The following is a 15,586-nucleotide window of genomic DNA, read 5'->3' as shown; positions in this document are numbered from 1 at the left end:
TATATACATATATATACATATATATATATATACATATACATATATATACATATATATACATATATACACATATATATATATATATATATATATACATATATATATACCTATATATATATATATACCTATAAATATATATATACATATACATATACATATTTATACATATATATATACATATATATACACATTTTCACACACATTTATTTCACTCCAGAACACACAATAATAAGCACCAATACTTCTTTGCTAATACATTTATTTATGTAAATTAATAGATTCAGGTTAAGTATTAACAATATACACAGAAAATATGTCACTTAACAACAAATGTCTTTCATTAAATAATCTCTCACTGAATAATAGTTACTTTGGATAGCAACACTCTCAAATAAACAAAAATCAGTCGACAAATTATGGAAAACAGATGCATATAATAATATGCGTTCACACGGCAATCGAAAGGAAATAGATTCAACCATTATTTCTTTTTCCTTCCATTCTTTTCCGCTATTAAAACACAACAAATTGGCAAACATTTCTGATATTTTTTTTTTCGGTTTTTTTTCCACTATCTTCAAACACCCCATCAATTAAACCGTAGGCCATTATGTCTAAGCCTAACAATGTTTATAATTTACAATGTTTTACAACTGTTTTATTTCCCTCTATTACACTTATTGAGATTATATTTCCTTTCCAACTTCTATGGATTGACGAACAGAGATGCAAATTTTGTAACTTTTTTAAGCATTTTTTTAAGATTCAGATTTAAATCTTTGGGTGGTGGTTTGTTTTGGGAGGATTAAACGGACTATTTTTCTTCATTTTAAAACATTAAGAACATTGAAAAATACTGGATCAATTATCACAAAACTATTTTCAAAACATCTTCAATACGGATTCCATTAAAGTTTCCACATCCTAACATCATTATTTACATCTTATTTAGTATTAATAATTAATTTAAACCAATCAAAATTAACATTAATACATTTTTTTCTTCAAAATCACTAGATTTAAGCAAGGGGGGTGGGTGTTTCTTCTGAATCAACGGTAACATTTTTATATTTAAAAATAGCAAAGAGAAATGCATTTCTTTAAAGTAATCTTTAAGTGATATTAATGTAAAAACTCTGTATATATAGTCTACCGTACACCAACAGAAGCAACGGTTCGGTACGAATTGAAATACCAAAACCGCGGTTTGCGTACACGGCATACATGGCTGTACAAACTAATGAAATTTCTTTTTAAAGACCCGTTTAAAATGAGAATGAAAAAAAAGAAACCGCTACGATAGGATCTATGAATGAAAATGAAACTATTTGAGCGATTTTTGCCATTTAGACTTTTGCGAATTTTTTATATTTTTAAGAACAGAAGAAAAATATAATCTAATCAAAAAAAACCACGAATCAGATTTTTAAAAAATGTCCTTTTTGTGAGAAAAAAACATTGTCACAACGAGCTTATGTACGGCGGGGGAAAAATTACTCTGTTCAAAAAACCATTACTTTATAATTTACCGTCTTTTCAACACAAAAAACTGTACATTTTCTTCCTTTCAAAAAAACAATTATATCATTACATATGTTATGTATAGATACTGTATGTATAGCTTGATTGTACGCATATACAATAATACAAGATATTTTTTTGGGAGTCTGTGTGAAAATGCCATTTGAAATAATCCAACCAATGTTCTACTCCATCAAAATGCTTTGGAATGGAATGGCAAAGACCCCTTTCTTCAAGACCCCTTTCTTCAACTTGACTACACATATAGAAACATTAAAGACGGAAGAAATACTCTTCTTTTTTTGGATTTAGTTCTGCTTGCCAGTCAAAAGCTTGCCGTTCGCCCCTTAATCGGAACCTGGACGGAGAGAAAAAGACATTACACTCATGACACGGAACAAGAGAGCAATTTGAAACCAATGACAAACATACAGGGTTCGTCCGGAAAATAAGTGTACTGACTACTGATTTTTTCCCGCCGCTCCAGGCGCGCCCAGCACCGCTCTGACGGGCTGCGATTGGAGGGGGGTATGTTGGCAAGCAACACTGAAAAAAGGCAGTCGGCTCTGAAGTGTGGTGTAGTGAGGAGCTCTGTTAACGCGAATCTCCACGCTCGACCCACGTCACGGAACGCGATGCCGAAGTTTTTGGAGCAGCGTTATTCCATCAAATTTGCGGTAAAGCTTGGGAAATCGTCTACCGAAACTGTCGGTATGATTAACCAGGCTTACGGGGAGTCAGCCATGTCCAGAAACATGATCTTTCGGTGGCACAAGATGTTCGTGGAGGGCAGAGAAGAGGCCGTGACGACGAGTCTTCGAGAGGTTCCCGATGATGCCTTCGCGGGAGCGTTCCAGGAATGGGAACGCCGCTGGAACAAGTGTATCGACTCACAAGGGTCCTATTTTGAGTAATATTAGCTTAAGATATGTAAAAGTGTAATAAATTTTTTTTCCTGAGCTCAGTACACTTATTTTCCGGACGAACCCTGTATACAAACGTGAATGATATCAAATAAACTCTTTCAAGCTGGAAAAATAGGATTTAAAAACATCCCCGCTTCAATTTAACGACATTAAAACTGCAATTCCACGAGATTTGAAAGAGTACTACTATAATTATTATTACCGTGTCACCCCATTCCCCAAAACCCACCCGGATTTTACATGTTGAAACTTAAAATAAGCTGCTTACGATCAAAATGGAAAAGATCAAGGTCTAATTCTGATGCTGACACTTAGATATATTAAGAAAACTGAGTAGTTACATTTGAAATCAGCATCTAAACGAGGGCTGTTCAAATTGTACCAATATCTAACCATGGTCACAGATGGCATGAAGTTTCCCCATAAACAACATCCAACTTGGCTACCAAATCCAAACTAACCTACAAACCAGTCTGAAATTAGTTACACCATCATTTGATAGATGGCAGCACACGATGATAGCATAAACTTCCCTCAGGAATGCCCTTTGGTCGTCAAACACGGGTAATTATTGAACCGCACTCATAGTTCATTGAACATACTGAAGTATGCGCTCTAGTCCCGGGCACGTAACCTTTCTTGGAATCCAACTTTGTTTCATTAACCCTCTTAGTGCGGCGGGTTGATATATATCGGCTCTTGCGTAGGCTATTGTTTAAATCGCTGTAACTTATGGTTTTCTCTCTAATAACTTATGGTTTTTGTGCTATCGATAGGGTGAATTCCATACAATTATATAACTAATTTTTTAAATTTTTTATTAGCAATTTTAAATGCTATTCAAAAAGTATAACCCCTACCATACTTTTAGGTTCAGTTTTGAACACGTCGGCTACTATGCAAAGGCTGACCAAAATAATTTGCAATTCACTGGTTTTTCTTTTTATTTATTTATATAAATTTTTTCTAATGTCTTTATGATTCTTTCTTATATTTTAAATATGGTAGTTTTATTGAAAAAAATGTTTAAAAAAAATATTTTAGTATTGTTTCCAAAAAATCGAAATATTATTGCTAACAAAAAAATATTCTTCAAATTTTATAATACTGTAATAATTACATTTATTTTTCAGATGATGTAAATGTACAAGATCATTAATAACTACAATATTTTATTTTAAAATAAAAAAAACTCCATATGGATATCTAAACAAATAACTTCATAAAATCTTTTTTTCCTAAGGTGATACATTTTCTTAAATTACCCTTTGCACCTCTCACTAAGTACCCCTGGATTCCCCACCGCACTAAGAGGGTTAATATTGATTCTCATCCCATACCTGTCGCACTGAATTTCCAATTCACTCAGCAATGCTTGCAACAACCTTGGCTGACAGACAAACTAAAAGCTTGGTCTCCCAATAAACCCCTCTCTTCGCCCACCATACCAAGTACTTCCTCATTTGTTTTCTTCTCTGTCCATTTCACCTTCTCCATTCTTCTCCACACCCACATATCTACAATAGCCTCCAGTCTACGTCTATTCTCTTGCTTCAATGACCACGTTTCCATAGCCACACATAACTACGCTCCATATCGAAGTTTCTTAACGAGCCTTTTCTTAACATCCTTACTCAACGTCCCTCTCATCTTAACTCCCTCCTCCTTTTACGAAAGCCTCTTTGCCTAATTGCGCAATTCTTCTCCTTACGTCCCTACTACTTTGATACCGTGTTGGTCTAAAACACTTCCGAGATACGTATTAAACTGTTCTACCTGCTCTAGTTTTTGCCCTCCTATTTTAATGTTAGGCTTAGCCTTTTTCTTTCTAGAAAATCGCATAACCTATGTTTTAATAATGCTGATTCTAATCCAATATCTGTGTATATTATATCCAATAATAAATATATTGTGACTCCTAACAAAACACAATCCAGCAACCTAAATTACATCAAGTCCCTCTTCATCTCTGTGTACTTCCTTCGCCTAGTGCAATTCTTCTCCTTACGTCCTTACTACTTTGATACCGTGTTCGTCCAAAACACTTCCAGAGATAAGTAAAAACTGTTCTATCTACTCTATTTTTTGCCCTCCTATTTTAATGCTTAGCTTAGCCTTTTTCTTTCTGGAAAATCGCATAACCTTTGTTTTATTAATATTGATTCTCATCCCATTTATCTATCACACTGAATTTCCAATTCACTCAGCAATGCTTGCAATCCCTTGGCTGACTGACAAACTAAAGCTTGGTCATCAGCAAACCTAACTGATTTTACGAATCCCCCGCCCACTTTCATTCCTAAGCTCTCGATATACAGGTATTTACATTAAATTAAATTCACCTTCAAAGTATTATATCGCACTGAATTTCCAATTCACTCAGCAGTGCTTGCAACCCTCGATTGGCTGACTGACAATAACTAGAGCTTGGTCATCCAATCAAAGCTAACTGATTTTAAATGAATTCCCCGCCCACTTTCATTCAAACCTCCAGTTCTTCCCATAATGCCTCTCTTTAATCATTTCCTGTACTCTACCTTCATGTGGATGTACCTGTTAAGGTAGGTTTTTGGATGGACACAACTACCAAATAAATATTTTATGACTCTTAATAAAACACAATCCAGAAAATTACTTTACATCAAGTCCCTATTCATCTCTGTGTAATTCCTTCATCCCCTATCCAAGACATCCCTATTACCAATTCCTGCCCATTCCTCATTTGCCTAACATTCTCCCCTCTATTACAGTCTTCAACACCCCACTGCTGGTCAATACTCCCTTCATCCATTCTTCCTGCCTCCTCCTTAGTAATATCTCCCAACAAACCCCTCTCTTCGCCCACCATACCAAGTACTTCCTCGTTTGTTTTCTTCTCTGTCCATTTCACTTTCTCCATTCTTCTCCACACCCACATATCTACAATAGCCTCCAGTCCACGTCTATCCTCCTGCTTCAATGACCACGTTTCCATTGCCACACACAGAGAACTACGCTCCATATCACAGTTTTTACGAGTCTTTTCTTAATATCCTTACTCAACGTCCCTCTCATCTTAACTCCCTCCTCCTTGTGAAAGCCTCTATGCCTAGCGCAGTTCTTCTCCTTACGTCCCTACTACTTTCATACCGTGTTGGTCTAAAACACTTCCCAGATACGTATTAAACTGTTCTACCTGCTCTAGTTTATGCCCTCCTATTTTAATGTTTAGCTTAGCCTTTTTCTTTCTAGGATATCGCATAACCTTTGTTTTGTTAATATTGATTCTCATCCCATACCTGTCGCACTGAATTTCCAATTCACTCAGCAATGCTTGCAAACCCTTGGCTGACTGACTGACAAACTAAAGCTTGGACATTCTATCAAAGCTAACTGATTTGAAACGAATTCCCATCCATTACTTTCATATTATTTTTCAAATAGTTACAATGAATATACTGACATATGTACTCTAGTCCCGGGCACGTAACCTTTCTTGGAATCCGCTACTACTTCTCCTCTAGCCAAAATCTTCAGAGGGAGCTCTGGGAAGGAGATAGTCATTGTTCCTTTGACTTGAGTACGTCCAAGAGAATAAATGATGGGGTAATCATCCCCACTACTTCAGTCTTTCCTGAGCAACGACCATAAAAGGGACAGCACTTAGCCATGAGAGGGAATCCCACACCAGAGAACAGAGTTAAAACCTTTCGTTTCCATTGAGATGAATTATCTAGGGTCATCTGAAAAGTTTGGGACGAGAGGCACTGGTAGTGCTTGCTATTAAAGACAACCTTACCACAGTACGAAGACGAGCTGGGCAATAACACAGAGACGTATGATAAAATGTGAGCTTATGTATTTACATAAGCTAATGTTGAAACGGTATCAACTACACAGGAAAATAAGACACCCCGCATTACAGAACTCCTTTTGTTGAAATAACCAAATTGTTATGAACATACAGGGTCGCACCCAAAAGTGGTAGGACTGATTTTCTCTGGTGGAGGGGGGTCTGCCTGGCAGGGTAAGGTGGAGGGGGCTCTTAGCAACAGACCGACACCAACCTCAGTCGCCTGCAGGCTGTTGTTGAGTGAGGACACCATTTTTAGTGAAGCAATTTTTTGTCCACGTCGAAAAACAAAATGAATCTGAATTTAGAGCAAAGTTATTCCGTGAAGTTTTGTGCGAAACTCGGGAAGACGGCAACTGAGACCCTTGATATGATCAAGCAGGCTTATGGGGACACTGCCTTAAGCCGTTCCATGGTATTTGAGTGGCACAAGTTGTTTAAAGAGGGTAGGGAGCTCGTTGAAGACGACCATCGCTCCGGACGGCAAGAACCGACACGAATGTGGACAGAGTGAGGACACTGCTGAACACAGACCAACGCTTAACCAGTCCAGAAGAAATTGCAGACCAGTTGGGTCTGTCTGCATCCAACGTCCAACACATTATTTCACAGGATTTGGCCAACCGCAAGGTGTGCGCCAAGATGGTGCCGAAAATTCTGAGTGTCGTCAGACAGCTCCTGGCCAAATACGGCGTTGCCACGTTGCCGCACCCGCCCTATTCTCCCGATCTGGCACCACCGGACTTCTTCTTCTTCCCCCTGATGAAAAGACAGCTCAAGGGACGACGTTTTGACTCGATAAAGGCCGTTCCAGAGGCTTCGACGAGGGTCATCACCGGCATCCCCAAAGAAAATTTCCAGCGGGCGTACGGGGAATGGGAGCAACGTTATACTAAGTGTGTAGCAGCTCAAGGAGCATACTTTGAAGATTATTAAGTTGATGTAAGTATATCGTCAATGAAATTCTTGTAAAAAAATCAGTCCTACCACTCTTGGGTGCGACCCTGTAATCTTGGTAAAATTGGATTTGACACAAAGTCAAAATTTAGTTTTTTCATCTATGGTGGTTGAGGTTATTTTTTATCTGATTTTCCCAGTTTTTCCATTGAAAATCTTTTGTGGGAAAGTCAAATGGATACAGAGATCCTTCTGTGTGAAATAATAAATCCTCCAAAGGGCTTTTTTTACGGCGAAATGCTAAAGTTTCGACCATAATTGAGCAATTTTAACTCTTGTTGTGAGAACGTACCATCGGACAAACTCTTCGTCAGAGAACGAAAGAGCTTTGGACTCACTTGATAAGTTTCGCTAGCTTACAATTGACGCAACGGGCTTTCTGTTCTCATTTCCTAAGAACTACGATGTAAATTCTTCCGTCAAACTCTAACCAGCCTTGAAAAACATGGACGGATAATCTCAGAGTCAGTTTTAAATGCAAACCTACAGTTTGCATTTCCAGGTAACTGCTTTTAGCGTAGAGACATACGATTTCAGAGTGAAGGGCTTTGGGTCGCAACTCTTCTTTGATATCTAGATTTCTTTTCTCTTTCTCCCTGGCTCAAAACTTCAGGTTGGGGGCTTTCATGCACATCCACCAAACCCTGAGACCAATAAGAGCGTCGGCATTCCGCCGCGATTTTATCTCTCATCGAGTCCAATATAAGAAAAGCAGATGCTCGTAGCTGCGGGAGACCAGATTCGTGTGTTATTCCATCGTCCTTTGCCTTCTTCTTAAGCCATCCCCATCGCTCTCTCACTCTCCTTAACCCGTCAACTCCTTAACTAGTACACCTCCACGCCCTCCAGGTTCCCCTCTCACTAAATTGGTGTATAAAATAACTTATTTATTTTCTACTAGTTTCGCTACACTGTAGCATCTTCAGGAACGTACCTTTGTACGTTCCTGAAGGTTCCCCTCTCCAGGTTCCCCTCTCACTAAATTGGTGTATAAAATAACTTATTTATTTTCTACTAGTTTCGCTACACTGTAGCATCTTCAGGAACGTACCTTTGTACGTTCCTGAAGATGCTACAGTGTAGCGAAACTAGTAGAAAATAAATAAGTTATTTTATGTGGAAGCTGCAAATTTATTTCTGAAACTCCTGTTCGCAATTGGATTTCCACAATGTCTCGGCCTCAACCATCAATCACATCTCTGTTTCTTATTGTGTACATTCTCCTTGCAAAGACTCAATCGAAACAATGCTAACGGAAGAGAGCTCTGCTTTTTGAAATGACTTTTATTTGCCAATTTGGTTCTACCCATCTCACCGCCACCAATTTATTTTGCTGGAAATTTATTATCGTTGGTCATTTGCTTTGAAATGGTTTCATTATATCTCAGTGATGAATGTGGTAGCTAAGTTCGGATGATATGGATAGATTCTTTCACAATAAAAGGTAAATTTGAACCTAATTTACTCGTTATTGCCATGGGAACTCGAAGAGGTAAATATCAGAAGTGCTGAGTTCGTAACAACCTGTACTCATTTCATATTTTCTCCTGATTGAGGTGAAGGATTCATTGATCGTAAGATTTCTTGGGTGACCTAGGTAAGGAAATTAAACGAGGATGAAAATTAAAAGGTGGAATCCAAAAAGGATGTAATTCAGACCGAGAGGAGTAAAAAAATTTCTATATGCCATATATGTGCTTCTTTGGAGCGTTTTATGAGTTTACAACATTTTAAATATTCTTATCTTATTAAGAGAAGGGCAAACTTAATTTCACTCCTTAATTCAATTCAAACTTAATTTCACTAAAGTGCATTAAAAGCATATTCATAGGGCTATATAAATCTATTTAACCCTCTTAGTGCGGTGGGGATTCCAGGGGTACTAGTGAGAAGTACGAAGGGTAATTTAAGAAAATGTATCACCTTAGAAAAAAAAAAACATTATGAAGTTATTTGTTTAGATATCCATGTGCAGTTTTTTTATTTTAAAATATAATATTGTAGTCAATAATGATGTAATACAATTACATCATCTGAAAAATAAATGTAATTATTACAGTATTTTAAATTTGAAGAATATTTTTTTAGCAATAATATTTCGATTTTTAGACACAAAACTAATATTTTTTTAAAAACATTTTTCAATTAAACTACGATATTTAAATATAATAGAGAATCAAAAAGACATGCAGAAAATATTATAAATAAATAAAGAAAAACCAGTGAATTGCAAATTTTTTTGTCAGCCTCTGCATAGTTCGATTTTGTAGAAAAAGGCTGATCTCACCTTAGTCATAAATTGGGACTCTTCCCCTTTCCTTGAGACTGCGGCAATGTGCTTACAATCTAAAGGCAGCGAAAAACCAAGTTCTAGCTCACAGAGAACTGCTGACAATGTAATCCACTACATAGGGCGCAAATGATGAGATAGGATGGACGGCAAGAGAAACCGAAATGATTACAAAGCAGTGCTCTCCTTTCCATCATCTCAACAAAGTCTGAATAAGGAGCTATATATCAACACCACGACACACACATTCAAGAGATTACAGATGAAAACAGATACGTAGCCTTTCAGTGGCTTTTCATAGTGGAAAGACCACTCAGAAAATAAAAAACGAGCAAACAATTAGGCTGAGCTTCCCGACATTTACAAAACTGAACGAAAAATTATAGTAAGATTAATACTTTTTGAAAAGCATTTATAATTGCTTATAAAAAATTAAAAAATTACTTACGTAATTCTATGGAATTCAACCTATCGATAGCACAAAAACCATAAATTATTGAAGAAAAAACCATAAGTTACAGTGATTTAAACAATAGCCTACGCAAGAGCCGATATATCGGCCCGCCGCACTAAGAGGGTTAAATGATCATAAACATTTATAATGAATCACTGAGAAGCGGTGTACGTTCTTACCAAATGCCTTTTCGACGAAGGATGAGACTAAAATTCAAAGCTCCACGTTTTATATTCATTCATATTTAGGTAATTAATCAAAACAAAGCAGATTTTTATTATAACAAGGAATCACAATGCACCCACTCTCCTCATTTACATTAAGTGATTACGGTAATTTGTAAATCCCGACTTCCAAGGTTATAGCATCATGTGTATGATTTCCAAAAAAATCCCTACGTTAGAACTACTTACACATGCCCACACGCCTACGACCTATGAAGGAAAGGTCATTAGGAAAGTAAGTAGATGCATTTTACCTCCATTCGTATCCAACATCTAGACATAAGTAAGATTTTTCTTTAATTTTCCGTTCAAATCTATCATATATTTTGTCTTGAAATATCCTAAACACATGAATTCTTACAAATACAATCTCTTTTATATTTTGAATTATAGATAAATAGGTAACGTAATTTTGGTACCATTATTGGCAATAGTTTGTTGTATTTGTTTGCTCATATACACACAAACAGTCGTAGGCATACACACGGTGCAAAACGCATCATATGCATGCATAATGAAGATGAACTTGGGATAAATATTGTTTCGTTTACAACACTTTAAAAAACTGGACGTCTTCGGCAATTTTCCCTATTTTGGTTTTAATTGATAGTATTTAATATAATATGATATTTCTTGCTTCATTTTCACCATTAAAATTTGACAGCATTGATAAGAAAGCATTAAAAGACTAACTCAAACATATCTACAAAGCTTTGCGGTACACAGACAAGCAAAGGTGAAAGTGAAGGAACACCCTACCGATAGATTGGACCGTGGCATTCTTGGCACAGCCCCACCATCCATTAGATCGGCTTGCCAACACTATAAGGGTTAAACAGAGCAAACCGGGGACTCACACTAAAAGAGACTGAATCCGGCACAAGGCTAGCAGTGCGGTTCTCATCTCCCCCTCTCCGCTTAAGTAGACGTTGGAGTGGTGTTGCTGTTGCTGCTCGATGCCGTGGCCTCGGCGGTAGTGCCCTCTGCAGGTGGGCTCTGAACCGGAGATTCAGGTACCTCCCTCTCCTGGGAAGTTTGCGAAGTTGCTGTTTGGAAAGAGAGGAAGGAACAGAGCATTTTGTTATTCGCCAAAAGTCATTCCGTTAATTCGCACAATTCATATTGCAAAAAACTCAAACCGATATTACACATTGTTGCAATTCAATACGTTTTAAGATGAATGAAAAAGCATTCGAAATATCTATAATACTGTATATGGCTGCATAGGTTTTCACGGGGGTGGTTTGAAGAATTCTGCATTCTCGGGGTTTCAACGCATCTTTGTTTGATGCCGGCCTCGGTGGCGGCGGGGTAACGTCCTCGCCTGCTAGTCCAAAGGTCGCGGGTTCGATTCCCGCCTAGGTGGATATCCCTCCATCTAGGGCTTGGTTGTATGTGATTGTCTTCAATATAATGTCTGTAATGTAGGGTTAGGTGGAAGAGGAGACTATTAGTCTCAACCTCGCCCAATTAAGTCAATAAATAAAATAAATAAATTCTGACAACAGTTTCGCCGAAGGTGTGGGACTCGGATTTTTGCCACCTATATATGGGTGGTCCCGTCTAGTGTCTGCTTGCTGATTGGTCCGTTCCCGGAGAACTCTCTTCCACTCATTGTGTAGATGGTAGCCTTCATCTCTGTTCATGTTCTCCGGGTTTTTGGCATTCTCAATTGCTTCTCTAATTAGTTGTGGGTAATATCTACTCTCCTTTGCTATGACGTTTGCTTCTTGGAATGAGATCTCGTGACCGGGTTCACTCCAACTGTGCTCGGAGATGACCGACCGGTGAAACTGCTTATTCGTCGTTGCCCGGAGGTGTTCCTTCATCCGAACTTTCAATGAGCGGCATGTTTCCCCAAAGTAGGCTTTCACCCATGAACAAGGCACTTGGTAGACTCCTTCATATACAAGGTCGCACCCAAAAGTGGTAGGACTGATTTTCTCTGGCGCGAACGGAGCAGTGGAGGGGGGTCTGCCTGGCAAGGTAAGGTGGAGGGGGCTCTTAGCAACAGACCGACACCAACCTCAGTCGCCTGTGGGCTGTTGTTGAGTGAGGACACCGTTTCTAGTGAAGCAAGTTTTTTGTCCACGTCGAAAAACAAAATGAATCTGGATTTAGAGCAACGTTATTCCGTGAAGTTTTGTGCGAAACTCGGGAAGGCGGCAACTGAGACCCTCGATAGGATCAAGCAGGCTTATGGGGACACTGCCTTAAGCCGTTCCACAGTATTTGAGGGGCACAAGTTGTTTAAAGAGGGTAGGGAGCTTGTTGAAGACGACCATCGCTCCGGACGGCCATCGACGGCAAGAACCTACACGAATGTGGACAGAGTGAGGACACTGCTGAACACAGATCGACGCTTAACCAGTGAAGAAATTGCAGACCAGTTGGATCTGTCTGCATCCAACGTCCAACGCATTATTTCACAGGATTTGGCCATACGCAAGGTGTGCGCCAAGATGGTGCCGAAAATTCTGAGTGTCGTCAGACAGCTCCTGGCCAAATACGGCTTTGCCACGTTGCCGCACCCGCCCTATTCTCCCGATCTGGCACTACCGGACTTCTTCTCCTTCCCCCAGATGAAAAGACAGCTCAAGGGACGACGTTTTGACTCGATAAAGGCCGTTCCAGAGGCTTCGACGAGGTTCATCAACGGCATCCCCAAAGAAAATTTCCAGCGGGCGTACGGGGAATGGGAGCAACGTTATACTAAGTGTGTAGCAGCTCAAGGAGCATACTTTGAAGACGATTAAGTCGATGTAAGTATATCGTCAATAAAATTCTTGTAAAAAGTCAGTCCTACCACTTTTGGGTGCGACCCTGTATGTGGCCTGTGCAAATAATATGCAAACTGGTTCTATCTGGCGGAGATGACGTGGACTATAGCACCGCCCACTATAGTTTGTTAGTTTCTGTCGTCCTGTTTTTACTGTCCGTCTTCTGAAAATTGAAATTGTTTGAAATCACGGAGCAACAAATCAACATTTCAAGTTTTTTGTTGAAGTCCGGTGTTTTAAGTTAACATGAAATTACTGAGAAATGCACACGGACAGCTGTTTAAACGGTGATAACGCCCTGAAGAAGAGAAAACATCCTTTTTCTAAGAGGAATAAGCATTATAAAGTTGCCAAGACAAGACCTTAAACCACTTGTGTTTGACGTTGATACAACATTGATCGTGTGTGCAATGGTCCCTTGTCCTCACTGATCAATGAGAAACTGTCCGAATGATAACTGATGAACTGAATTTCAATGGAATATCAACAGTGCACACACTAATAATTTAATACCGAATGACTTGATGGACATGGATGGATTAAGATCTGGTGCTTTCCCGGCGTATATTCTGTGCGTATATGAAGTTTTATCGGGCCTTCCACGGGGTAAGGGGTTCCATGTTGGCCAGCGTTCCGATGCCTGACTTGTACATTGTTCCCAGGGATGATGATTGCCACTGTTTCTGGTCGCCGGGTCATTGTACTTTAATCCTTTCTCTTCTAACCTCCATCAGCACAGGTTTCCACATGTGACTGACGGAATAGCCGGAATCCCTATTGAAATTCCGTCCTGCCTTCTTAATTTCAATGGATTCCTTGATAATACGGTCCCAGTAACCACCGGCATGGGCAAGTAGCTCGGTCCCGTTGAAATCAACTGAGCGGTCCATCCCAATGCTGTGTTCGGTGATGGCTGATTTCTCCAACTGCCCTAGTTGTAAGTGTCTCTTATGTTCCTTTAACCTCGTCTTGGTGGTCCGTCCCGTCTCTCCAATGTAGACCTCCCCGTAGGCACACGGGACTTGGTATATGCCCACGCCGGTGATTACTGGCGCGGGCAAGTTGCTTGGTCCCCTTCGCCTCGCCACCTCTGAGACTTACTCCAATACTCCCATAAAATGCGATGATGAGGGGACATATACATCACTGGGCACAAGATGTATGGAGAAGACACAATTAAGAAGCCAGAAACGACGACAGAAAACTAAAAAGCCTAACAGAACTGCCTTTAACGGAGGAGGACTTTCAAAGGAGGGTGCTTTCTTTTAACCGGTGAATGAAAATAAGACGGAGGGAGGGGAAGAAACTCCAAAGGCCGTAACAATTCTCTCGTCAGATCAACTGTTGTGTCGGTTTAACGGGAACCACGTCAGGGACCAACAACAACCTCTCCACCAGAATACCCTCTGTGGGATTGGGACTGGTGTGTTAGCTATCGTACTGGCATCCCACCCAGAGGGCTCGGGTTCAAATCCCAGTGGCGGTGTTGAATATTTTTGACAGCAGCTGCTTACCGTGATATTGCTCTGAAGAAGAAAACGTCCACTTTCAAATGGATTGAGTGTTTCAAAGATAACTGACAAGACACCACGGATAATGCAAAGCCCATCAAGGCCTTCAACCACCTCCTGTGTTGACGTAGACAACACTGATCATGTGTAGTCCCTTGTCCTTTTCAATCGTCAAAAAACTATCTGAACGATAACTGAGGGAATCAAGATGGGGTGGTGGCTATCGTACTGGCTTCCCACCCAGAGGGTCCTGGTTCAAATCCCTGTGGCGGTGTTGAATATTTTTCAGGGGTATCCCCACTTGAGTTGCTTTGTGGAGGGCACTTTGAGTGAGTACGCCGTCCGTCAGATGGGACGTTAAACTGCGGACCACTTAGGGCCTTTTGTTGACAGAGTAGGCTAATGCCGACGCCAGGTTTCTCTCCACCCTTCATCCTTTTCTGTCTATCCCTAAAGGTGCATATGTTCTCTCACCTGCCGGTCGCCTCAATTAAATACTGTTATTAATTTTTAAAAAGGCATTGTAATGTACTTTTTTAAATTTATTTAGTCTATATGTATGTGTGTTATTATAAGGTAATCTACCGGTTAAGGTAGGTTTTAGGATGGACGTAATTACTAATTAAATAATTAAATTAATTGGCGCCTTTCGTAAAGAGTAGTAGGCTAATGCCGACGCCAGGTTTCTCTCCACCCTTCATCCTTTTCTGTCTATCCCCTAGTGGCGCAATTGACCTCAGCTGTCAGTCGCCTCCCCTGAAAACTACTACTACTGACTGGAATCCTTCACAAGGCTGTGAGACCCTGTTAAAGAATCTCAGGTGGAAATGGGAGTCATTCACCAGACTGTAGAGAAGGCCCCGTTAAAGACTCCAGGATATTTCTCAAGCACACAGACTTTGTGACTGGGACAGACCAATCTAAAGTACTCAAGAAACACACACTCAAAAGGGCCCAGCTTCCGGGAGAATCTGGACAAAGGTATAGAGCGCAAACGGGGATATGCATTGAACACGTGTTTCGGCCACAAAGTGGCCCTCTTCAGCAAACCAAAGGGAAAACACCTCCAACACAAGGTTGAAAGTAATCGT

At 39.7% G+C, this 15,586-nt stretch overlaps 1 protein-coding gene across 4 annotated transcripts in view; it reads right to left on the bottom strand.

The window, feature by feature from the left end:
* Positions 1 to 241: 241 nt before the first annotated feature.
* The window catches only part of LOC139687080 (lysosomal-associated transmembrane protein 4A), a 50,162-nt gene continuing 34,817 nt past the window's right edge, over positions 242 to 15,586 (bottom strand). For all 4 annotated transcript variants that reach the window (XM_071584184.1, XM_071584183.1, XM_071584182.1 and 1 more), the window contains exons 9-10: positions 11,062 to 11,250; positions 242 to 1,879 (exon numbers count right to left, since the gene is read on the bottom strand). In XM_071584184.1, the coding sequence (XP_071440285.1) occupies positions 11,123 to 11,250 (128 nt within the window). In that variant the 3' untranslated portion in view covers positions 242 to 1,879; positions 11,062 to 11,122. The remainder of the gene's footprint in view (positions 1,880 to 11,061; positions 11,251 to 15,586) is intronic.

This window comes from Hetaerina americana, unplaced genomic scaffold, assembly GCF_022747635.1.
Source record: "Hetaerina americana unplaced genomic scaffold, ioHetAmer1.1.p SCAF_161, whole genome shotgun sequence".
Taxonomy (NCBI): domain Eukaryota; kingdom Metazoa; phylum Arthropoda; class Insecta; order Odonata; family Calopterygidae; genus Hetaerina; species Hetaerina americana.
Note: the sequence above shows the minus strand (reverse complement) of the source record. Positions and strands in the feature narration are given on the sequence as shown.